The sequence below is a fragment of the Pteropus medius genome, unplaced genomic scaffold (assembly GCF_902729225.1).
Source record: "Pteropus medius unplaced genomic scaffold, Ma_sr-lr_union100, whole genome shotgun sequence".
In the NCBI taxonomy this organism is placed as follows: Eukaryota; Metazoa; Chordata; class Mammalia; order Chiroptera; family Pteropodidae; genus Pteropus; species Pteropus medius.
Window position 1 is genome coordinate 3,272,823 of NW_024352784.1, and position 25,048 is coordinate 3,297,870.

The window sequence follows — 25,048 nt, forward strand, 5'->3', positions numbered from 1 at the left end:
GGGCAGATGAGGCCACAGAATGTGAAATAGCCCTCAGCTCTCTGGGGTGGGGTAAGCTAGTAATTGGTGGAATGTGGATTTCGTGGAGGGTTGGCTGAGGGCCAGTATGTGCCCACATATGGGTCTTGGTAACCAGAGCCCCGGGTGGCAAGGGGAATGAGGAACTTAGGGAGCCATCTCACAGTCCTTCTCCCCGCTCCTCCTCAGCCCGGAAGCTGCCACCTGTGGCTCCAAGAATAATGACTGGAGGAGCAACATGTCCTTGGCAAGGGCCTGGCATAGTTCCCTGTGTTTTCATACTAAACATGGACCCCATCATACCGTATGTGACAAGGCCTTTGCTACAATAAAAGGCCATCACAGCCTCCAGAACAGCTCTAAGGTAGAGCAGCTTCTTCAACACTTCAGGAAGGTGGCTTTGGGGACTCAGAACCTAGGGTTGAGGCATCATGGGCCTGCTTCAGGTTCTAGATCAAAGCTGCCCTATGAGGGAAGGGGTGACCCCAAGTGAGGGCATAGAGGTCCCTATTCATGCTGGGCAAGAGAATAAAGTGCTAGAACAGATGGCAAATTCAGGGAGGGGAGATGCAGCCAAAGCTCAGGCCCTCATCTCAGAATCCAGTGACCCTTCCTGCTTACACTGCCCTATAAATGAGGTAGGGGTGGGGTGCCCAGGAAGGATGGGCAGATTTAGGGAGGGCAGAGAAGAGAGGGAAGTCAACCAGACACTTTAAAGTGCCTTCTGCTTAAGGTCAAGGTCATCTCCAGGGATTTGAATCAGGCAGCATAAGATGGTAGAGCCAGCGAAGTCCAATTCCTCGTGGACGGTCCAATTCCAGAAGGAGAAACTAAGATGAGAGAGAGTAGAGACATGCCCAGGCCACACAGTGAGTAAAAGACAGGGCTGGGCCTAGGACCAGGGACTCCTGGCCACTGCCCCGTAAGACCATCTCTTTCTCTCCTCTTTATAATCTTCTACTTCTCCCTCTTCCTCCTCACCTCCTCCAGCTGGGCAGAGGCCCAGGAGAGAAGGCTGTGGATATATCTTGTAATCTTGGAAAGAGATCCTCAGGAATGTGGGATTTTAGCAAGAATAGGTCAGGGCAGAAGTAGCCCTTGTGGCTTCATACTCTGGGGAAGGTTTTACTCTCCCTGGATACCCAAGGCCCAGCTCCCCCACACCCCGACCACCCTCCAATCCAGCACACCAGGATCCTCCTTGCCAAGAGACCCTGAGGCACCCACTCAGCCCTAATTACTTCTTCCTCCTTAACTCCCCACACCTGAGGAGGGGGAAGGAGGGGGTGTGACTCAGTGGGATAAAGGCAGCTGCTATATTTGAATGATTACATAAGCCAGGAGGGAGGCAGCTGATGTGTGACTCCATCAAGGTCGGAGAAAAGTTGAGGCTAGGCCCAGGAGGCAAGGTCTCCTCCCTTCATCCCCAGGCTTCAGCCTGGGCTTAGACATGACTCTAAAACGTCCTGGACATTGCAAGTTTATTTCTGCATTGCCAGACTGCAAGGTAGGTCTTCCCTTGGACTAACCACACTAGGAAGGCTCTGTTGCTTCTCCACATTCCTAGAAAAATAACCTCCTGGAATCTAGAAACTCTAAGGCCAGACCTAGACTAAGCCCCAGATCTTCTTTGGAAACTGTTTCTAGAAGGAAAGACAGAACTGAAACAGTTTGGCACTGATTTAGAAAAAGTGCCTGCTGGGGAGGGCATCAGGTCTGAACCCTTGGCTTACCTGCAGCATATGGAAAGGACCTGTGTTTCTGTCCCACCTACACCAATTATTAGTCACTTGACATTGGCAAGTCCATGCCTCAGTTTCTTCACCTATAGAATCTTCCTCATAAGGTGGGTTATAAGGATGGAATGACATAACATATGTAAAGCCTTAGCCCAGCAGGTGATGGGTGCTTCCTAATAGTTTATCAGCATTATCACTTGTATCATTATAATTGTGACACTAAGGACCGGCTAGAAACCTCCCAGGTGGCAGGATCCCAGGTTGGACTGACCCCTTTGCCTCAGTGACTGCTGACCTGCAAGCTTGGCCAGACTTACTGTGTGCCCCTGGACAAAGCCTCTGTCTTCTCTGGCCCTCAGTCTGTAACGAACTCTCAGGTGTTTGAGAGAGGATTTTCTCCACATACTCCACCTCCCCATTAATGACTTAAGGCATTAGAAGCTGCAGAGCAAATAGGGTTGGTCAGGGAGGGGGAGTCCTGAGGGTGATATGAGCTGGAAGTGTGGCAGCCAGTACTAGACAGCAGCACAGGGCCCACTTCCTTGGGGCCTCTAGACAGCTCCTCCTAGGCTATGGGGACCCCAGGAGGAGGAAGGCTGTGCCCACCCATACTGCGTTGCCATGACACTGGTCTCCATGGTGCCAGGCACACAGCCCGCCCCTCAGGAGGAGGGACAGACAGTGACAGGAGCTGGGGAGGTTCAGGACCCGTCTCAGCCTGTCCCTGTCTCCATCAGCCTGCGAGGTCTCCTGTCCTGAGCCCCTCAGGAGGAATGGCAGGAAGGGCAGTTCCTACCTCGGAGGGTCAAAAGAGTGACAAAGAGAAGACTAAGAGTGACTGAGGTGGAGGGAGAGATATACAGTGTGTAGAGAAGTGGCAGAGAGAGCGGAAGGGTAGGGAGAGTTGGGGAAACAGACTGGAGTGGGAAGGGCAGAATGGGGAAAGGCAGGAGGTGGGAAGAACACACTATAGTTAATGGAGGGGGAAGTGCCTCCCAGGCTGACAGGTGGTAGGAGGCGCCGTCCAGCCCATCTCTTTGGTCTCAGTGTTTTGAGGTGGGTGGTGGTGGAGGAAAGAGTGGAGGAGGAGCAGGAGGAGAGAGGGGAACAATTTTCCTAGAGAGCTTTGTGCGTAGGGGCATTCATACACGTGCCGTGTGTGTGTGTGTGTGTGTGTGTGTGTGTGTGTCTAAATGCAGGCTGAGGTGTACAGGCGTGTGTGCAGGACAAGTGTGTGTGTGTGGCATGTGTGTGCCTGTGCCACTGTGTCTCCAGGGTGACAAATACAGCAATAGGAGCTGTAACCAGGGTGGAGAAAGTGTGGAAATTTCCACAGGCTCAAAGTGGCGTGGGAGAGGGACACGCTGGAGCTGTACCAGCTTTGGCTGACCAGGAAACACTGCCTGACAGCTCCTTCCTAGGCCAGTCCCTAGCTGGGTGCAAATGACCTAGACACACACATACCCTAAGTACACTCGGTACAATAAGAATAAAGAACAATCTAGGAGAGCTTCCTGAAGGAGGTGTCATACTGGAGGAGAGGTTGAGAGGTTCATGCCAGTTGTACTTCTGCATATGAGACAGACACTGACATGCCCCAGATCAGGGTCTGAGTCACTTAGGTCACGGAGCTAGCTAAAGGAATAGAAACTACTCCTTTTTCTGGTGGGAGAAGATCCTAAGAAGCCCATTTGACTGAGAAGCAGTCATATTTAAGAGGCAAGGGGAAGAGGCAAAAACCCCAACACCAGTGGCATGAGGGATAGGCTCTGGAGGGATCTTGCAGCACGAAGCTCCAACCATAGCCAGCTGCTCAACGCAGGATCACATCACCTTGCCTTTGGCTCATACCATTCCCTCCTGGATGCAGCTTTCCCTCTCAACTCCACCTGCAGAAATATGGCTGTCTTTTTAGCTTCACTTATCCATAGAGTCTTTCCTGATCAATACACCCACCAAAAGGGCTCCCTCTTTCCTTAACACCACTTACACATCTGCTTCTGCTCAGTGTTCAGTACAGCATTGCACACAGTAGATATTCAAGAAATGCTTGTTGAATAAAAATATATTAGGCCTGGAGAGGATTCTGGATGCCATGATGTCCCCCCAGACATATTTGGGAAGGGAACTAAGGGACAGTACTAGGTACTTCATACTTATTGGATCATTTCATACTTCCATTAGTAGGTATAGGCATACCTTGGAGATACTGTGGGTTCAGTTCCAGACCACTGCAATAAAGTGAGTCATAATCTTTTTGCTAGAGGGTCTTGCCTTTGATTTGTAAAATATGCAACATATGTAGAGCACAATAAAGCAAAGCACAATAAAGCAAGCTATGCCTGTTATTAATATCTCCAAAGTACAGCTGAGAACATCAAGGATCAGAAACCTGGGGAACTCAGCCAAAGCTCCACAGCTTATAGATGGGAGCATCAACATCTACCTGGTTGGCATCCATGTCCATGCTTTTCAAAAACTACCAGCTATAGGCAGGGGGCTTGGGAGCACCAGAGCTTGGGGCCAGGAAAGAAGACCTCAGCTCCAGGCTCCCCTCCAGTCCAGCTCAGGGGGAAGCAGGGAGGAGGCAGGGCCCATCTTCCCCTCCCCTGCCCCATCGATTTCCTGTGGAGCCCAGGGGTCTCCTGAGGCCCAGAGGCCCTTGATGGCTGTAGAACTCTGCAGCATGGGCAGGTTGAGCAAGGAGATGAAAAACAGAAAGACAGCCCACCCCACTCTCAGACCTACCTCCACTCTCTTCCCCTAAGCCTCCTTCCCATCCACAATGCTCTGATTTGCCACAACCTTCTCTCCCAGGGCTTCTTGTGGTCCTGTGTGATTAGGTCCAGACTTCAGTTGATCCTTGAAGCCTTGTCTTACTCCTCCAAAACATCAACCCACCCCCAATACAAGTCATACCCCACTCCACCATGTGCATCTGGCAAGGCTTCCAGTTTTGGGGGCCAGTTCAGGGGCATGTCCACTCCCAGGAAGCCCCTCCCTCTTCAAAAACTGCTCTTCCTTCCTCAGCAAGTCCAGCTTTGGGCTCTTCAGCCACTCCCCCGCCACCACTCCCACAACACAATCTCAAATAACATATGAACAAACCTCACAAGAGATCCCATTTCTAGGAATCTTTGTGATGAAGACCATCAGAGCCTCCTGCCCTAATTCATCCAACACTTGTCAACCATAATTCATTAAGGTTGAGGCTCTGAAGGCCCAATAAGATATCATCCCTGATTCCAAGGGAAAGCACTTTAAACTACCATGAACTCTTGACAGTTCAGAACTCCATCTCCAGGAGACAAATAAGGCCACTTATAAGAAAGCATAGTTGGAATCAGAGTAGAGGAGGAAGAATCCCCCGCCGCTTCCCGCCAAAGTGGGGGCAGTGGAAATGGACTTCAGCCCTAATTCGGGAAAGCTGTGTGACTTTGGGCAATTTGCCTTCCTTCTCTGGGCCTTATTTATTTTCTTTCTCTGCCAGAAGGAAACAGTGCATACAGCACAGGCACTGACCTACAGTGGGTGTTTGGTAAAGGACTCTTTCCTTCTCCTGCAGGCTCCTAAAGCCCAGAAGTCCACAGCACATCCCTGCACTGTGCTGCTTTCCCGAATATCAACAGCCTTGGTGTCAAAGACAGGGACAAGTCCCATCCCACACTCCAACAGAGCAAAGCCTGGGTCAGGACATCCATACTGAGGCCCTCTGGAACCTCTCCTGGGACCAGCAATGTTGAGCTGTCCGTGCCTGTCCCCTGGTGGCCTAATAGGGTCACTGCAGTCACCTCCTTGGCCAATAAAGTGACTTTGGCAGCTGGCGGGGAACAACTCCAGTCTCACTTGTCCTCTCTCTGAGCCTCAGGGCTAGCTGGTCAGTCCAAGGTCAGATCCAAGGATGAATTCCAGCCCCTGAGCACCTGGACAAGGATCTGTCCTGGTTGCATGTGGAATGGTCAGCCTGGCTTAGAGAAGACCACCTAGGGCAGAACCAGAGTAGGAGACTCAAGGGGCTTAGCCACAACTTGTGAAACTGGCTAGGGAACCCATTCCAATCTCCTGACATCCACCTCAAGGATGAGAACAAAGGGGAGAACAAAGAATCTGGAGTCCAGGTCCCCAAGACCCCCCCACCAGCACCCAGGGCCTTGCCACTGAACTGCATCACATGAGTCAGTGGTCATATGACCCACCCTCCATACTTTTGCCCAGCCCCACAGCCTGAGACTGAGGCTGGGAGGTCAGCCTGTCTGCCTGCTGGGCCCCTGGAGAGAGGCCGGTAATGAGACTCTAGGCAGAGGCGGGAATGTGGTGTCTGGCACCTTCCCAGGGAGTCCCAAATCCATCTCTGACAGCTCGTTATCTCCCCAACTTGCCAGGGCTTTGTCTTCGTGGAGGAAATGACCAGGCAGTACCCAGTGAGGGCAGCTTCCTGGTGCAATGCAGCGCCCACCTCTGGAGGGGTGTGCATAGGGGTCCAGTGCAAATGGACTTCAGCCCTGATTCAGGAAAGCTGTGTGACTCAGTATGAGGCCCTTCATCCTAATTTAATGAAGCTCCTGTGACCCTGTGACCTTGTGTCTCAGAGAGGCTGGTGAGGGGCTGCCCTGAGCCACTTGCATGTCACACCCAGGCTCCGGCTCAGATCGACGGCAGCTAGGACAGGGACTCAGTTCAGCAGGGGCCTGTCCTGGCCAAGACTAGGACCAGCATTCCCCACTAGAGTGGGGATAGCATAGCGCCAGGCTGGGGCTCTGCCTGGGATGGGGGAAGAGTGGCTGAACGGCTCAGGGCCTGGAAGGAGCAGAGCCCAGGTCCCCAGCTTCAGGGCGCTAGCACTCTTCTCTGGGCTCCTGACCTCCTGTCTCCTACACCGGGGCACTGGAAACTCCCAACCAATCACAGGCCTCAGCACCATAGGATAAAATATACAGATATATTTATATTATCAAAAGTTCCCCAAAGTGGGGAAGGGGCATCAGGTAGTCTGGGGCCTCCCAGTCAGCCTAGACCACAAGGGGGCCTGAAGACCCCCAAGTTCAGCTCTCGGCCCTGTAGAAACTTACCCAAGAGCTCCCTCCCCACCCCAGCTGAGTGTTCCTTTAGAGTATCCACTTTTTGTTGTTCTGGAGTTTGTGGCAAGGGGGTGGGCTCCCTTCCAGCGGGGGCCCCAGGGCCTCAAGCCTCTGAAATGATGGTGTTCCTCCAGAGTTCCTGATTGACGTCCATCTCTGCAATCCCTCGAACTCAGGGTGGGCGACCCTTGAGAGAAACAGGCCAGGCCGGGGGAGCTGAGCACCTGGACAGAGTAGGTAAGGGGCTCTTTCTCAGGCAGACACTGCTGTCCCCACCCCTGGGCCAGAGAACCCCATGCTGCAGTCAGGACGTGGGATGTAGGGGTGTGGCTTCCTCATGCGCCCCCTGCTGGCTCAGAGCAGGCACGCAGGGTATGAGGGTGTCTGAACAGGAAGGCCTCAAGGCGGCAGAGTCCCAGAGCCAGGGGCTGGCTCCTGCGTTCACACGTTTCGAAGGAGCTGTGGGAAGGCAGAGAAGCCCAGATTCAATAAGCACTTTGCGGATCCTGGTGGAGAGGGGGCTCCCATGAACCATGTGATCCAAAGAGGCCTGTCAGGACTCCTACCGAGGGCATAGGGATGGGGTCCAAGGGCACTCAGAGAAGAGAAGCAGAGAGGAAGGGTTGGGTGGAAGGCAGGCTCCAGCCAAGACCCCCGCCCCCTGCCCATAGGAATGGAGAGCCACTCACAGAAAGGGGGTCTGAGGCAAAGGCGGCCACACTCCGGCGCATTTCGTTCTCACTGCCACGGAGGGGGATCAGTGACACACTGCCAAGCCGGACCTCAGGCACTGCCCGGGACACGCGTGAGGGCTCCGAGGGCCACACCAGGCCATCATGCTGGGGAGCAGGGGAGAAAAGGGGCGTTGGGGCCTGAGCTCAGCTTTGGCTAGCCCAGATACTCAACCCCGGATCCACCCACCCTTCCCAGAAATGCCTCCAGCTATGATCTGAGGTGACACCCTCAGCTTTGATCCCAGCTGATATGAGAAGCAGCTGTTAGGAGAACATGACTGTATCCCTGGCAAAACCCAGCCAGTTATGTTACTCAACAACTCTCATCTCTGGGTCCACAAACAAACTGCTCTAGGAATGCAGCACCAAGAAAACAGTTCTAGAGGAACATGTCTGCCTCCTTTCACCAGGAACCGAGAAAACTACAGAATCTACCCCGTCTCTCTTAGGGCCCTGATACAGTTGTCTCCCTTCTCCCTAAACAATTCTGAGCTCTCATTTAAAAACCTCTATTTTAAGCCAACTCACCCCTCTGGCCGTGCTCAAAGTCCTTCCCAGCCTGTTCCTGCCTGGCCACTGCAGCAGCCACCTTCCTGGCCTCCTCACCTCAAGGCTTGGCCCTGCAGTCCATCTTCCCCTGCATACCACTCCCAGAATGAGCCCTCTCAAACTCAAACTTGCATACCACCACTCCTTGCTGAACACTCTCCCTTAAAAATGGAGACTAGATCAAGTTCAGCTTCCTTGGCGTGGCCTTCAAGGTTCTTTAAGATTTTCTCCTGACTCCCTTTCCAGTGCCAACTTCTGGCACTCCTGGCTTCTCCCTTTACATCCCATTGGACAATCTGTCATTCATTTGCCATGCCTTTGCATACTTTCCCTCTGCCTAGAAGCTTCCCCCACCCCTCCCTTTGCTTGATGAACATTCCCTCATTCCCAAAGACTCAGCTCCTATGATACCCTCTCCCCTTATGCCTTCCCTACTCACCCACCACCGAGGGCAGGGGTCTGCACCCGCTGTCTCTAGCATGCCTGGCTCTAGGCTGAACCAGAGTGGGCACTAGGAAAGGTTTAATGAGTGAAGGAACAAACAAACTGAATTAATAGCAATTCGGTTTCCTTGAAGCAATTGGTGGCCTGAACAGTGAAGAAGTAAATGTCCTATTCACCAGAATGGATGCCTCCTCAAGACCCCACCCCATACCCCACCCCTGCACCCTGCACCTGGTACCTGCACAAAGAGAAAGGTGGCGAACCACTCCCGGAGTTCCATCTGCGTCTCACAGCAGAGGTACCTGCAGGGTGGAGCACAGGTCTGGATGCTGCCAAGAGCCTGGCTGAGTGGAGGATATCCTGCCCAATCTCCCCAGCCCAGGGTCTTGGGGCAGGGCATAGATCTGGACAGTGAGGGGGACCCAATCAAGGGGACGGGCTACCATCTCTCCTCAGCCTGGGGTCTCAGGACAGGGCCCTTGCTCACCACTGTTGCTTCTCATGTTTCTCTGTCTCGTGCACCACAGTGAAGCCCCAGCTGTAGAGGAGGGGCAAGTGGAATCACTTGATAGCCCCCAGAGGACTCACAGCCCAGGTTCCCAGGACAGAGCCCAGAAGCATGAACCAGAACTGGGGGCAGAGTTCAGGGCCTTCTAGCAAGGGCAGCATATCCTGGCTGCTGCTGCTTCTTCTCACAGCCCCTACCTTCCTAAGAGCAAAACAGGCCCTTGGCTCCCCAACCCCCAACTCCACCCGGCCCCAGGCCTACCCTAGTCCTTCAAAGGTAACTAGGCACAGCCAGTGGATGAGAAGAGAAAGTCAGAAAACCAAGTCTGATAGCTATAATTAATAACAATAACGGCTATGCATCACTTTTTGACTTTTTAAAACATACAATACCCTTTGAAATAGCTATACCATTATTTTCCCCATCTACAGATGTGGGAAGTGAGGCACAGAAAATGACAGGGTTTCAGTCTATGCCAGTGGTTCTCAAATATGAGCAAGCATCAGAGTTCCCTGGATGGCTTGTTATAGCACAGACTGCTGGCCCCGCCCCCAGGATCCACAAAGTAACAGGTCTCGGTAGCACTCCAGAAGTTGGATTTTTAGTGTGTTTCTAGATGATGCTGAGGCTGCTGGTTTGGGAGACCACACCTTCAGAACCACTGAACCAATCCTGTCAAGTTGAAAGCCCCCAGCTGTGCCTCCCCCATCTGTTCTGAGCCCCCACGGCTCCCAGCTGCAGACCTATTTGCCCAGGTCCAGCTCACCAGGTGGGTGGCCGGAGTTTCTTCTTCACTCCCAGGTAGACTTTGAGGCTTTTGACAGGCCACTCCTTCTCAGGTCGGTGACTCTGGGGGACAGGGGTAGGGAAAGGTTACTTAGTCAGTTGGGGTGGGACCTGGGGCACTTATCCCAACTGGGTACCTCCCTCCTCCCTCGCCCATTCCCGCTTGCATCCCAGCACAGGGAACCTCCTCTAGGAAGCCTTCCTGACAAAGCCCTCCCTGTTTACAATCCATGCCCAACTAAGCCCCCCAGGCCTCTCTTTTTGCAGCAGCATCAGACAGTCAACCCTCAGTCCCAGGGGCAGCCATTCCAGTGTGACATCCAGAGCAGTGAGTCCCAGCACTCTCTGCTATCCTGTAAATTGGAGAATTGACTAGTAGCATCGGTTGAACCAGACTATCTGGAGGGAGAAGTCTGTACCTCACCCTTTGGCATCAAAATGAATAAGTGTGTGTGATCTGAGATCAGCTGTGTGATCAGCTGGCTGCTTGTTATCTGTTTGTCTCAGGTTATTTCTCTCTCAGCCCCTTCCACCCCATGGAGGCTCCAGGGTTGACCGTGTGAACAAAAGGCTGTGGGGTTAGCAGTTACTAGCTCTTTGGTTCCATAAGGGGAAGGCTAATGACTCAAGCTGAAGCAGAACAGCTGTTTGGTAGACCAAAGGAAGAACTTCCCAGTGGTCTAGGTCAGGAAGCAAGAGACCGATGTACTGGGGAGGGGCACCAGATCAGTGACATGTTCACCTCTGGCCCCTACTTCTGCATATGGGTCTGGGCTGGGAAGGAGCAGGCTGGCTTAGAGGCAGGAGGATGGGAGCAATGACCCCCAAGGAAGAGGTTGGTTGGAGATCAAGCTAATGAGCCTTCCTCCTGCTCTGGGAGCCATTTGCTAGAAGCCCTGCCCCACCAGGCACCTCTGGAGCCAGCAGGGGTGCCAGGTGGTTGGTAGAGGAATGAGACTCACTTACAACCAAATCTGGAGGTCAAAGCTTGAGCCACTTCCACCCTGTTCCCCACCATTGCTCCTAGGCACCCCCAGGCATGGCTCCTCAGCAAGAACAAAAAGAGGGGAGTAGGGGATGGCCAGGGGAAGTGGAGAGTTTTAGGAACTGGCAGACTCCCTGTGAGGTAGCAAAAGGATGGGCTGCTCAGGGGTTAGTGGAGACTTCAGTGCTGTCACAGGGGTGGCTCAAGAAGGGCTTGATCCTGCTTCCACCCTAATCCCCTCTAATGGCCAAGGCCCTGATGGGGAAGCCCTATGTCTCCTACACATAGCACCTGACCTGACAAAGATTTTGTGCCCAAGAGGGCCTGGGACAAACTAGGCTATAGACACAGGATGATCCGAGCTATAGGCAGAGAGGAAACTGGGCAGTAGGAAGGGAAATTAGGCTGTGGAAATGCAAGAAACAAGGTGTGGGGAGAATATGACAAGGAAGAAACCTACATGCAAGCAGGGAAGAAGCAAGGCTAATAGCATTACAGAAATCAGACTGCAAGTTGAAAGAAACAAGATAGCGAGAACAGAAAGACAGGCTGTAAAATAAAATTAGGCTGCAGCCATGGGAAATACCAGGCTCCAGGCAGTAAATAAGAAAAGATGTGGGGGAAACTGGGCTGCAGGTACAGAAAGCATCAGGCTGAGAGAATGGAAAGCAGGCTTGCAAGAAGTTGGGCTATGCGTGCAAGGGGAAGTGAATTAGAAGCAAGGAGTAGTGTCAATCAATAGTGAAAGATGTATAGTGCCAGGTGGATACTAGACTAATCAGAGGGATTACTTTGTAATTTATATAAATGTCTAACCACTATGCTGTATACCTGAAACTGATATAAAATAATATCAAATGTCAACTGTAATTGAAAAATCAAAAGGGGGGGGAAGGTAAAGAGGAATAGGAGGTTAGGAGGTTCAAAATTACAGGTATAAAATAAATAAGTCATGGGGATGTGGGGTACAGCACAGGGAATACAGTCAATAATATTGTGAGAGCATTGTATGGTGTCAGGTGGTTGCTGAACTGATCATGGTGATCACTTCTTTAGGTATATAAATGTTGAATAACTGTGGCGTACACCTGAAACTAATACAATATTGTATAGACCCGTGGGTGTGACAGGAATGATGGTTCCAGTCAGGGTTCCAGTCAGGGTGTGGAGAGAATTGCAGGAACTGAGGAATTCAACTCAGGCAGTGGCTCCTTGAGAATATGAAAAAACCCTCAGCCTCTGCTTCCTCAAGTTCTCGTGTGCGTGGCATGTGCGTGACATAAACTTGGCTGAGACAGGAAGGTTTGGAAGGAGGTGGGTGTCAGTTAATGTAATCTTCTTTGGTCCCCAAGGACTCCATTTCTAATCAAACAGCTCATGTTTCCAGCATCTCTGAGGTATGAGGTCACTGGCAGAGAGGCAAGTTCACCCCTTGATGCTCAAAGACCTCTGCTGGAACCAAGATCTTCCCAGACTGTGTGTTTCCCAGGTGCCTCAGGGTTTTTAACAATGCAGAGACCCCCAAGACAAGGCTTGGCTGTTTATATATCCTCCCTGCCAGGGATTGTCCCAATTTCCTGTTGCTCCATAAACCGACAAATACCAAAATTACCAACACCTCAGTAGCCAAAACACACCTTCCCAGAGCTTCTGTCAGGTAGAGGTGCCAGCTGCCACCATGGAGAGCACCACTTACCCCTGCACTGATCAATCCCTCGCTGTGGAGTCTTTGATTTCTCTACTTCAAGGAATAAATAGCTTGAGCTTTGATGCTAACAAATCTGGCTTTGAATCCCAGATTACCATCTAGAGATGGCCTTAGGCAAGTCACTCATAACCTGCTTTCTCACCTGTGAAATGGGAATAATACCCCTCCTCCTGGGACAGTAGTGAGATTACATGTCCCAGTATGAGAAGGGTGGTTCACCAAGCCTCTTCACCAAACATTACACCTTTCCTTTTTCTAGCTCTCCTGCCTTTCTCCTCTGCATGCCAAGGGATCAGCCACTGCTTTTCCAGGTGCTTTAGTCATCTGGGCTTGGTTTGCTACAACAGGCTAAGTGCCCCCAAAGGGAGGAGGCCAGGGAAATAACACCCCAGAACCCAGGGAGACTGACTGGAGGAGTGGACAGGCCCAGAAATAAGGATGTGATCATAGAAGAAGGCAAAGAATAGAAGAGGCGGCATTCCTCACAAGGGTCATCAAGAGCCCAAGCAGCATTAATAGAGGTATAATGTGCAAAGAAAGGGAGATGAGGACCCTGCTCTATCTGCTCTGCTCCCTCCTTGGCAGCTAGGCCTGTCGACACTGGTGGGGGTGGCTGTGAAAAATTAGGCTAGTCCCCTGGGCTTGAGAACACGTTTCTGTTGCCTGTCTCTGCAGGGCATCTATGCTCTATGGTCCCCAAGACGCAGCTAGACAGGGGTGTCACAAGAGGCAGATTCTCAGCTGAATCTGTCAGAAGCACACTTCGAGGGCTAGGGCAGCCTTGAGGAAGGAGTGAATGAGCCCCCCTCTCCCAAGGGTGTGCAAACAAGGGCTGGCAACTGGCCTGGGAGGCGGACAAGGAATCCCTACTGCAGGTCAAGAATGTGCCAAGCTTCTGTAGCCTCTGTAGCTTTACCCTGGCACTTTAGGAACAGGACAGTAGCAAGGAGATTCTGATAGCCCTGGAACTCTCTCCAGGTTTGAAAAGAGAGGTAACAGGAGATGAGGCTCAGAGCTCTAATTCAAACCTAGAGGCCTTCATTACTGGTTCTACAGCTTCTACGCTGAGTTCTCTGGAAAATTCTAGAGCATCGTACTGATGTGGGACTCTATCTTGGGGAAAGGACTCTGGGACAGGTGTGGGAATAAAGGGCAGGATCCTAGTGGCAAGGGGGCAGGGAACCATGCCTGGAGATGGTCAGGAGCTCGGCTGTGTCCCCATGCTCCCACCAGGCTCGCTTAGCCCCAGGTGGTGTAAGGCAGCTGGCAGGTGGCCCACAACTACTCACGGTCTCAGGGGCCCCGCTCCACGGCCTCTGGCTCTGTTCGATAGAGGATCAGGGTTACAGAAGGAGCCCCAAGTCTACAGCCAGGACAGTGTATGTTGTGGTGTGTGATGGGATATTGTATGTATGTGCAAAAGATATTGGAGGAAAGGTGCTAGGATGCACTCTGGTCCAGGAGGACACCCAGCATGTGGACAGAGTGGGCATGGAGTGGGACAAGAGGGGGTATGACCTGTTAAGTGCCAAGACATGCATGGGTCACAATTTGAAGCTGTCATCATGTTGTATGTTCTTGAAAGTACCATGACAAAGCACAGGTTAGAAAGCACGTGCTTGATGTGATGACATCCAGGTACCAGGGTCTAGTGGGGTTATAGGACACAGCAGGTGGGTCTCTTGAAAATCTTCAGCTCTCCCCACTGCTGTGCTGGCCCAAGACCCCATAATGGGGATGCTCCCACTGGCAAACTCCAGGAAATCTTTGTGTATGGGTGTCTGCGCACACTCAGGTGTAGGTGCCCTCAAGGCAGGACTCAGCAGGGCCACTTACCCGGATCTCCTTGTAGAGCCGCAGGCAGCTGCTATTGAGTATGAAATAGCGATCGTGGAAGCCACCTGACGGTAGGCCCAGGCCCAGGAGGCTGCGGTCCTCACGGAACTTCATCATGCCATGTTTGGTGTCGCCTACATGGCTGGCTGGGGAAGAACTGGAGTGGGCATGGGCTGCACCAACACTCTACCCATGAACTCAGACACCCAGGGTAGGGTCCTAAGATGAAGGATAGTGCTCCATCCCGCCCCGACCTCCAAGGAGGCCTGTCCACCTGGCACCCACTGCCTGAGCTGCTCCTGACCAGTGGCACTAGATGGTAGAATCCACCAACCTGGTTGGCCCTGAAGGCATCATCTACCCAGTTACACCACCCACCCAGGTCACCACTTACCCAGGTACAGCAGCATAGCCTCCATGGACTGGTGCTTCTTCACCACCAGGTAGCTGTCTGTGCCTAGTCCATGCAGGATGGGCAGCACCTTCTCCGCAAAGTGCAGGGGACGCTCTAGGGAGAGGTCACACTTACTGTCACCAGGACCACATAGGGCTGGCACATAGACATAGATCACACCTATACATCCATTGGCACTATCTACTCCCACCAACTCTTCACACCACCACACATCACACCACGACCACTTTCCCACACCCAAGCTTCAGGTTTAACACATCCTGCTGGAACCAAAGCTGCTCCAATCCAGTGTGTCCAAAACCAAGCCAGTGAGCTTCCCTGTGTTCATGAGGGAACACAGCCCCATCCACCAGGCCACTTCAGCCAAAAACCAACCTTTCTCCCTCTCCCTCTCAGCTTCCCTCCACAGGTCAAATCTCTCTGCTTCTGTCCATCTCCATTGCCGCCTCCCTGACCACGTTGCCATCTTCTCCTTAAACTAATACTGTGGCCTTCGAAGTGGTCCCCTGCGTGTGCTCTCACTCTCCTCTTCCTCACATCTCTCTGCCCAGCAGCAAGGAGCTATCTTTTGAAATTCCCAAACACTAACCCTTCACTGGCCTTGCACTGTTGTCAGGCACCAGGTCTCAAGTGGCTGCTTCTTCCTCAGTCTCAACCCCACCTGGTGCCACAACCCCCTCACGGCCCTTTTCTCGAGCCCCTTGAAAAGGCACTGTCTCTGGCCACCACAGGGCCTTTGCCCATGCTGTTCCCACTGCCTGGTACTTTCTCCCTGCTTCTCCAAGTAATTCCTACTCTTCCTTCACCTCCTAGCTGAGGGACCTCAAAACCAAAGACCCTGTTATAAGTTCTGGTGGCATGGTGGCCCTTTTCTACACAGCAGCCAACACAGCTGTAGTTGTATGTTTATTGGTGTAATCGCAGAATTAATGTCTCTATTCCATACCAGATTAACTCCCAAGAGAGGCAACTGTGTGTCTGGATCCCCAACCCAGTGCCTGGCACTCAACAAATAACGGGAGAATAAATAGAGATACCCTCGTCCTCCACTGCCATCAAGACCATCCTTTGCGCTAAAATGCCTTTATCACCCCCTTCACCACCATGGCCACTTCACAACACCATCGCAATCATCCTTACCCAAATCTCCACCACCACCATCACTCTACCCCACCCTTCTTGCATGGTCTTCACCACCCACTACCCCTTTCACCACAAAGAAGGTAACCCACAATCCCATTATCAGATTCAGTATCATCACTCTTGCAAGCAACACCATTTTCACTGACACCTGAGAAAGCATCATCATAGCTGATACCATCTACCTCCTTCACTATCCCTCCCGTCAGCCACATCACAACTTCAATCCCCACTAGTACACTGTTACTACCATTACTGAGATCACAATGTCACAGCAAAATCTGTCAACCAAAAATCCCTTCACCACCACTGTCCCCACACTTAGGGGACACACTGAGCTACAGCCCAGACAAGAACAAACTGGCACCATACTCTGCACCAAACTCGGTGGTCACTCACCTATCTCCTCCCTCTCATTGACTTCAAAGCAGGTCCAATAGTCTTTCTCCCTGATGCCCACATTCCTGCGATCCAGGATCTCTAGGGTGAGCTCTTCAGCTGTCATAGACGCTGGGATCTGTGATGATTAAGGAGGAGAGATCAACCTACCCCATCCCCTGCTCCTGCTTGTGCCATAAACAAGCTGTGTGATCCAGAGGGCTAAGTCCTGGGACGCAAGGAGATGTTTCCGAGTGGTCCTGATGAGCTTGGTGGTGAAGCAGGGAGGAGACAGGCCTAGCACCAGCCAGATGCAGGTCTCGAACCAAGGCTCCCTTTGGGATGAAAGCCCCGCTCCTGCAGCCATCTGAGCCTGAGCTGGGCCCAGCCTGACTCTTCTAGCCCTTTGGCTTCTAGGTCCCTGACCCCCACCTTGATATGCTGCTCAGCCTCTGCCTTCTTCTCTTCCAGATATACGGTGCAGATGAAGTCACCAGCATGCTGTTAAGGAGATAGGGCACAGCTGGAGGCCTGGTGGGTAGGTGTAGGGGCTGGCCTGAGCCCCCTACCCCAGACCCTGTTCTTCACCTGGGTCCCACTGGCAGTGCCAGCCACACGCATCTTTACAATGGCAGTGATCTCCTCCCGCTGCTTCCTTAGCTCCTCTTCGTCCACCTGGGAAGGAACAGATGATTACTGCCGCCTAAGAGGCTCAGCCCTGCCCTCCACCACCCACTGACTAGGAACGCACACTAAACACCACCACATAGTGGCTGATGAGGTCTTCCACCACATGGCCAGCCTTATAGTCCTGTCCATCTGTCTGGAAGAGCGTAGGCCCAAACACAATGGCCAGGTTGTGCGTGTTCATCTGGTTCGTGTCTGAGAAGCACTGGACGCTGGACAGAGGAGGACGAAAGCTTTGAATAAGGAATGTGGCCAGAATTTCCCCATCTTCTTGATTCTTGACAGGTCCACGACTAGACCCTGGAGTGAGGCCAGTAAAAGTCTTAGTTAAAGGGAAGTGGGGACAGTCTGGCCATGTCTTGGGTCCTGGGGAAGAGTAGCTGGAAAGCTGGGAGACCTGGCCATGTCTTGGGTCCTGGGGAAGAGTAGCTGGAAAGCTGGGAGACCTGGCCAAGGTCTCCCAGTCTTTAGCTGAAACCTCCTCTATTCTCCACCTGCAGGAAGTAAGTTGTGAGACAAATCGTCCAAGATTAGGACACATCAAAGTCAACATTCAGTTCTCAGGCCTACCGGGTTCCCAGTGGAGGGCAGTCAGCAGGGCTAGGAGTAGAAGAACCTTCTCTACCCCATTCCCCCAGAGCCTCGAAATAGTATCACTTCTTACCAGTACAGGTGGCTGATAAGGGCCTTCACCGTGGCCCGGTTGACTGGGGGCAGATGTGCCAGGAGCTCTCGATACCTGGAGACCTTCTCTTCCTCATCCTCAATCTCTGGGTAAGGGAAGACAGATCAAGTCAGAATATCCCTCGACCTCCATAACTGCCTCCCTTCGCATCCTAGGGAACAGTACTCCCTGCCCCCCACCAAGTCAAACCTGCAAGGCACTCAGGAGACTGGCTGTGTATAGAGTGATAATGAAAATGAGAAATAGAGGAGGGAGGGCGACTGGAGACTGTTCACTGGGGCATGCCTAGCCCAAGTATATAATGGGGAGGATTGGAATCCTGAGATAGGAGTGGACAAGTCAGCAGCACTAGCTTGGATGGCTTGGACCTCAGGCTGGGCACTGGCTGCAGGGCCCACCTGAGGCCTCTAGCCAGGCAAGGCGCTGGGCTTGAGTGAAGAGCCCATCTGGCAGGTCTCGCAGGAAGCGTTTGAGCGCCGAGGAAACGTCGTCCACATGCTGCTCACCCTCCTTGAGGCGCACAGAGCGAGCATCCTGCCTCAGGCTCTCTAGCAGCCGCTGTGTCTTTGATGTCTGCCCACACTTGCGGTAGATGCCCTCTGAAGTCAGGCCTGGAGAAGAGTGGGACTGAGCTGGGGGCGGGGCCAATCTGGGAGTGGGACAAAACTGAAGAGCTGAAGGCATGGGTCATGGGGTAGGGTCTTGCAGCCACTTTCAGAGGGATCTTGAGAAAGGGAGGCTTGGCCTCTGGAGCAGGAGGCAAAGGCCTCTCGGGACAGGACGGGGACTGTACCATGGGGGTAGGGCTCACCGCACTGCGTGATGTAGTCCACACAGCGGTACACAATCACTGGGATGTCCGAGTCACCCAGCTGCTGCTCTGATAGCGTGTCCCCTGAGCTTGCCGCTGCTTTCTGGATGGCCCCCAGCCAGCCCGCAAAGTCCAGCCGCCGCTCTCCCTGGATATACAGCGTCCTGGGCAGGAGACAGGTCAGTTAACTTGGGGGCCCTCCCCTGTCCCACCCCTCCTACAGTCATGTCAGACTGCCATAGGCTTTTCAGAACCCCTCAGGCCAGGGCTCACCTCCTTCGCTCCACCAGCACCAGCACCTGGTTCTCGTTGTCTCCTTGGACGGCTGTGGAGGGGCTGAAGTGAGGCCCAGGCCTTGTTCATAGTCCCCAACCTGTTCCTTCCTGAGGCTCTCTGGGTACACACATCCCTGGGACCCACCCAACACATGGGGTCGTTGAGATGCACCCCAAGGGCAGGAGAGAATGTTCAGAGGGCAGGCTGGCTACTTTTGGCCAGGCCAGGATAGCATCCAGACTTCCAGGGAGGGGCTGGGGGACTGGGAGTCCAGGATAGGGTGCCCTGGAGGTTGGGGAACCAGGTCTGGGTCCACGCACAAAGCTCTTGCAGTTTCCGCAGATGCAATGGCTCCTCGCAGGCCCCCTCTGGGAAGATGGCACGGAGCTCAGAACCAGTGAGGGAGAACCAGCCCTCCTGGGCCCGCTGTAGGCTCAGGCCAGCTTTGTAGGGTAGGCGCCCAAGGCGATCAAAATCCCGGGCCAGCAGTTCCTCAGCCAGGGGAGGCACAAATGCCTGGTAGGGGAGGCGGGAGACCGCATCAGCCAACACCACTACCTGTCTGGACATCCCTGTCCTTGGCTTGTGGGTACTGCCCTCTGCGTACCCCCAGCTGCCTCCTCTCTCTTCCCCAGGGCAGAACCCAGCAGTGAATGAACTCAAGTACCATGCCCCATTTCACACCAGCTGAGATGTGCCCTTCTCTGGAAAACCTTCTCAGCCACCAGAGAAGGATGTCCCTTCTCTGTGCCCCACGGCGCCAAAACATTCTTGCCCTCTGTTGTAGCACTGATTATACAGTTGCTCTCTGTACCCGATCTGTCTCCCCCACCAACATGGAGGATAAAGAAGAGCCAAGACCAAGACTGATTCATCTGGGTCCCCAGGGCTCTGAGGACCAACAATCAGGAGCCCCACAGAGGATTTATCAATGAACAAGTGAATGATAAAAGAGTAATAGGCCCTCACAGCACAGGGGACCCCAGAGGGTACCCGGCTCTAATCCCCAGGGCAGAGCTCTCCTCTGCAGGCTACCTACCTCCTTCCTCCAGAACAAGGAGCTCACTCCCCCTGGAGGCAGCACTGTCTATCCTAAGATGGCTCTGTAATTCATTATTAAACATGTATTGAGCACCTATGGAGTGCAAGGTCTATAGGCCTTCTTCCACACATTTGAGAAAGATCTCCTGGATCTCCCCACACAGGGCTGTAAATTATGTTAGGCTCTTGGCCTGAGAGCCTGTCCTGTGTCAGCTACCCTCTATTCTGGGAGAACTGGGACATGAGATCTGCCAAAAGGTCCTACCACACATCCTGTAGGACTCCCTCCACTTCTGCCTGCTAACCCAGTCCTACCTTAGCAATGCACTTGACCCACTCATGAGCCAGCTCCGCACTCTCCAGCCCAAACAGGTATAGTCGCTCTCCCTCCGTGTACACCTCAAAGGTGTGCTCAAAGCTGTAGATACATAGGCCAGGATTCAGGCCCACCCCCTCAAGCCCCAGCCCCTCCATCACTGTTGTTCTCTGAACCCCACTCCCAACTGTCCCCATATGAGTGCCCTTCACCTAGCCCCCTAAGAATTAGTGGGAAATCCCTAGGCTGGGGCCTCAGGAGACTGGTTCAGCCCCTATACAGCCCCAGCTGGCTATGTGACCCTGGGGAGGCCCTGCCCCTCTCTGGGCCTGTTTCCCTGTCTTCCCAATGGGGATGGAGAGTTGGACCTTACAGCAATAACAGTCTGTGATTCTACCCAGGGGTGCTCACCCGTGGGTGTCAGGAAGGGGCACTGCCAGGCACACAATCTCGCTGGCCCGAATCTCCCCGTTGGGGGTCACTGCCCGCTCATTCTCATAGTAGCTCAAGACCCCGTCACTAAGGACACACCAGCGTCGGCTGAACTCTGGGGAGAAGTTGGGCAGGAGAACCATGAGGGAGCCACCCACCCTCACTTGAACACCACCTCTGCATCCTCCCTGAGCCCCCACTCCCACCTGACCCATGTCCTCTTCATTCTAACTCAAAAGTTTCCCCAATTCCACCCTCCTCCCTATAGCCCCACCACCCCAGCCCAGCCCATGCCTCTCCCCAGACCACTGCAGCAGCCTCTTCTTTGTTCTTGCTTTTTCCAAGATTCAAAAGTACTATAGCAAAACCAGACCCTGTCCTTCCTCTGCTCAAAACTCTTCCATCACCCTCCCCACCCCTGTCTTTGAGACAAAGTCAATGCCCCTCAGCCTAGCATTCAAGACTCTGCTGGGTCTGCGCCTTCCCACCTCTTCAGGCCCCTCTCTGACCACTCCTGGGTATATACCCCACCTCTCTGCTTTTACTCATCTTGTTCCCTCCCCTCCATCCTTCAGGGCCCAAATGCCATAGGAAGCCTCTCATGTGCCCCCCTCTCCCTCCTGTGCCCCACGCTCCTTTGCCGGCAGTACCTAATAATCTATACTCTGCCTCCTCCTATGACTCTGAGGAGACTGACAAGATTTTATAAAGGAACAGAAATAGGAATCTGGGCAAGAAAAGGTAAGAGAAAGAATAAAAGGTCAAAGCCATGCAGACTTGTGTAATTCATAGCACTGAGCTTCACACTGGCTCAGGGCTTCCTGGCACCCAGGGCAAAAAGGATGACTCAGGCAGTTACATAAATGACATTATCAGGCAAAGGGAGGTAGACTGGGATGGTGCCCCAGTGGCAGTGAGGAGATCCACAAAGTTCCAAAAAACTCTCTCTGGGAGTTGGAGGGCTTCATCCAGAGGTGCTGAAGGATGCGGTGAGCAATATTCTCACAGCAGACACTGTTTCTTGTCCTATCTACAAGGACATGACATTGCCCTCTGAGGGTAGTGTGTCCCAGAGCCTGCCACCTAGGCTGGGCTCCCTCCAGGAGAGCCAGCCCTGCTTCAGTGACTCTTCATCCTGCAGACATTTGCCAAGTACCCACTGTGTGCTAGGCACTGTTCTAGGCTCTGGGGGCTACAGTGGTAGCTAAGAATAGCTTATATTTCAGTGGAGCACAGAGAATCAATAGACAGACCAATAAATAATGTCAGATAAATGGTATAAAGTAGGGTAAATAGGGCATGCTATTTTGGATAACATGGTCGGGGATGGAGTCTTCAAGGAGCGACATTTAAAGGGAGACCTGACTGAAGTGAGAGACTGACCATGCAAATTAGGGAAATGCATTTTGGGCAGAAGGCACAGCGAGTACAAAGGCCCTGATGGGAATGAATATGCATGTGTGAGAAACAGCAAGGAGGCCAGTAAGGCTGGAGTAGAGTGAGTGAGAGGAGATGGGTCAAAGAGGTAATGAGGTGGGGTGGTGATGTGGAGGTCCTTGTGGGATTTGGTAAGAACTATGGATTTATTGATAATTGGGGAGCAAGTGGAAGGCTGAGATGAAAGAAGAATGGAACTTCAAGCTTAGTCCTCAAATTTCCTAGCATCTACCTGCTCCAAATACCAGATGTCCAGCACAGGGCCCACACCCAATAGCTACTCAATAAAGGCTTCTTTAGTCTAAAGGAAACTGGCAGTGACGTGCTCTGCAGTGCTGTGCCCCACTCCCATCCTGATCAGCCCATTTATTATGTACTACTGTGTAACAGAGACCACATCCAGAAAGCCCTCCAGAGTAACTCTGCCCCAGTGCACATGGCACCCTTGTGGGTCCACCAGCCTGGCCAGCCCTGGCTTCTCTGGCCCTGCCACCATGACAGAATGCTACCTTCCTGGGCACTCACCTTCCCGGGCACGGCGGTCCTGCAGTGGCTTGCTGGCGGAAGCGGTCTTATAGAGGAAGCCGCTGTGGCTCACAGTTGGCAGGACAATTGAGTAGTGCTTTTCCAGGGGCTTCATCAAATCCAGCCGAGATACCTCTTTTTGGAAGCAGGGGATGAATGGCTAGTCATGCTTGTCATCCAACAGTGCCTCCCCTCTCCCTCACCTGGGTTAGGCATCCAAGCTTGCATTTAAGTCACCAGTCCTGGCTCCCCTGACTAGCACCCTCAGGCTCTCACTGCTACATCCAGGGTTATATCCCAGCCATTCTCTACCTCTCCCTATGTGTGTCAATCCACCCTGCTCTCAAGGCCTGGCTCTCGTACCTCCCCTTCCAGGAAGCCTCTCTAACTCCTCATCCCAGCCTACCCCATTCTCCCTGTTGAGACACAGAGCCAGAACACTAGAATGAGGGGGGCTGTGGGCAAACTCGCTAACAATCCCCAGAGGAAGGTTTATACCAGATGATGCAAAGCCAAAGGAAGCAGCCTGGCTTCAGCCCCGTTCCTAGCAGTCCCAAAGCCCAAGCCAGCTGGGTGGTCTTCCATGCCTCCCTGGACACCTGGGCTCTCTCCAGCCCAGCACGCCCCACCCACCCATGGCCCTGAGCCCAGAGCCCCAGCCTCGGAGCTCCACCCTCAGTCCTGGGATATGGCCCCAGAGGCCAGTCCTGGGCCATAATCAGCAGTGCTCACCCCCCCCGCCCCCCCAACCCTGAAAGTGGGAGCCAAATAGGATCTAAACTCAGTCTATGACAGAGCCCCACCCAGATAAAGCAGTGAACAGGGCTGCTGTGGTGGGTTACCCGCACACAAAGAAATGCAACACACCCCACAACAGCAACACAGACACACTCTGCACACACACAAACCCCAAAGCCCTTAATACCTCCAGATGCAAGGAAACAGATTCACAGCAGCTCAGAGATGCACAGACACTGGCACACAGATGCCACACTGAGCCCACATTATAGGTCAGGGAGAGACCCACAAATACACAGAGATGCTGAGACAGAGACACCAAGGGACATACATATGAAAGGGGAAGCCAGATGTGCAAATAGACACTGACATGCAAACTCAAACACACCTAAAACCACACACACTGCTGCACCAGGGCCTTTAAGGAGCTACAATTACAGCCTAAGCGGTATGTAATCAAACCTCACAGGGTGATATACAGCCTTGCCAGACTCCCACCCAGCATCCTTTCCAAAGGGCCAGACCCCAGAAGCAGGGAGGCCCCATCCCTCCAGGTGGACAATAAAACTAGTCACTCACCCGTGGTCCGGTTGTTCCGAAGGAATTCCATCTGCAGTGCCTGCCCTGCCTGCTCGGCAAGAGCTAGAGGTGTGGGGGCCTCAGGGTCCCCTGAGAAGCAGTTGACCCCAGCGCCACAGCCCAGGAGCGCCTGGGTCTCAGCCAGGTCTGTGGTGGTGACTGCGGCACACAGGGCCTGGGCAGATGAGAGAGGAGGTGGGGCAGGGTCAGTCCAAGCCGGAATGAGGGGCCAGTGGAAAAAGCAGGGTGGAGGAGAGAAGGAAGAAGAGGAAGGAGGCATCTAGGTCTGGGGGCCAATTTTCAGGTTTAAAGAGAGATGAGAGAGAAAGAAAGAGAGAGGAGAGGAGGAAGAAGAGAAAAGCCAAAGATATGAGGGGAGGGAAGACAGGCAGGGGCTACCCAGCAAAGGCCAGGGGTCCCAGGAGCCCAGGTCTCACCCCTGCTGGTAGCCAGCCCCCAGGACCCTATCAGCTGCCAAGCCTGTTCTCTAGAGGATCTCAAGCTCCCTCTGCCTTGTGGAAGGACAGAGGGGGGTGCTTGTAGCTAATTCCTCCCACATTTGAATTCCTCACTGCCTGCCCAGCCCTCCTGACCAATGGGAGTTGCCGCCCCTTCTGGCCAGCAGGCTAGACTGGGCTGGGCTGGGGGCTGGACGCCTGGGTTCCTGGGAGGTGGAGGCCTGCCTCCCACTGGGCTTTTAGCTGGACTGAGCTTGCCTGGGTGGGGCTGCTTGGGGGAGGGACTAAAGGACGACCAGAGGTCACAAGTGGCATCCCCCTGCCTTGGAGCAGGCTACTTCCCACTCCGGCAGAGCCAGACAGGGGCCCAGGGCTTGGCTCCCAGCCTGTCAGGGCTTGGGGCCCATACTGGGCCTCAATCTTGAGTAGGGTGTGGATGGGGGTGGGTCAGAGCAACCAGCTGTTTTTTATGAGCCTGACAGGAAATAGCATCCTCATCAACTTCACTCCTTTTGGCAGGATTCAGAAGGAGCAGGACAGGGTGCAGGAGACAGAGGAATTAGCAGGGGAGGGAGGCAGACAGATGCTGAGTGCGTGGCCTTGGCCCAAAGGTTAGGCTTAGCTCCTCTTTGCTTTTCCCCCTCTCCCTGTGGCTTAGGCAGGGCCCCTATACCCTCTGGGCCTCAGTTGACCCATATGCCAGCTCATCACCAGGATGAGTGAGGATGGTGAGGAATGTGGGGAC

General features: G+C 53.3%; 1 protein-coding gene across 1 annotated transcript in view; it reads right to left on the reverse strand.

Annotated features, from left to right (window-relative positions):
• Nucleotides 1–6,682: 6,682 nt before the first annotated feature.
• ARAP1 (ArfGAP with RhoGAP domain, ankyrin repeat and PH domain 1) overlaps nt 6,683–25,048 on the reverse strand; it is a 61,755-nt gene continuing 43,389 nt past the window's right edge. The window contains 21 exon segments of the mRNA XM_039847962.1: nt 6,683–7,294; nt 7,525–7,674; nt 8,801–8,864; nt 9,050–9,100; nt 9,837–9,919; nt 13,839–13,871; nt 14,386–14,531; nt 14,780–14,893; nt 16,340–16,457; nt 16,751–16,819; nt 16,907–16,993; nt 17,070–17,217; nt 17,670–17,775; nt 18,089–18,301; nt 18,502–18,665; nt 18,775–18,826; nt 19,098–19,293; nt 20,134–20,236; nt 20,546–20,681; nt 22,529–22,663; nt 23,846–24,020. Coding sequence (XP_039703896.1) covers nt 7,277–7,294; nt 7,525–7,674; nt 8,801–8,864; nt 9,050–9,100; nt 9,837–9,919; nt 13,839–13,871; nt 14,386–14,531; nt 14,780–14,893; nt 16,340–16,457; nt 16,751–16,819; nt 16,907–16,993; nt 17,070–17,217; nt 17,670–17,775; nt 18,089–18,301; nt 18,502–18,665; nt 18,775–18,826; nt 19,098–19,293; nt 20,134–20,236; nt 20,546–20,681; nt 22,529–22,663; nt 23,846–24,020 — 2,361 coding nt within the window. The 3' untranslated portion in view covers nt 6,683–7,276.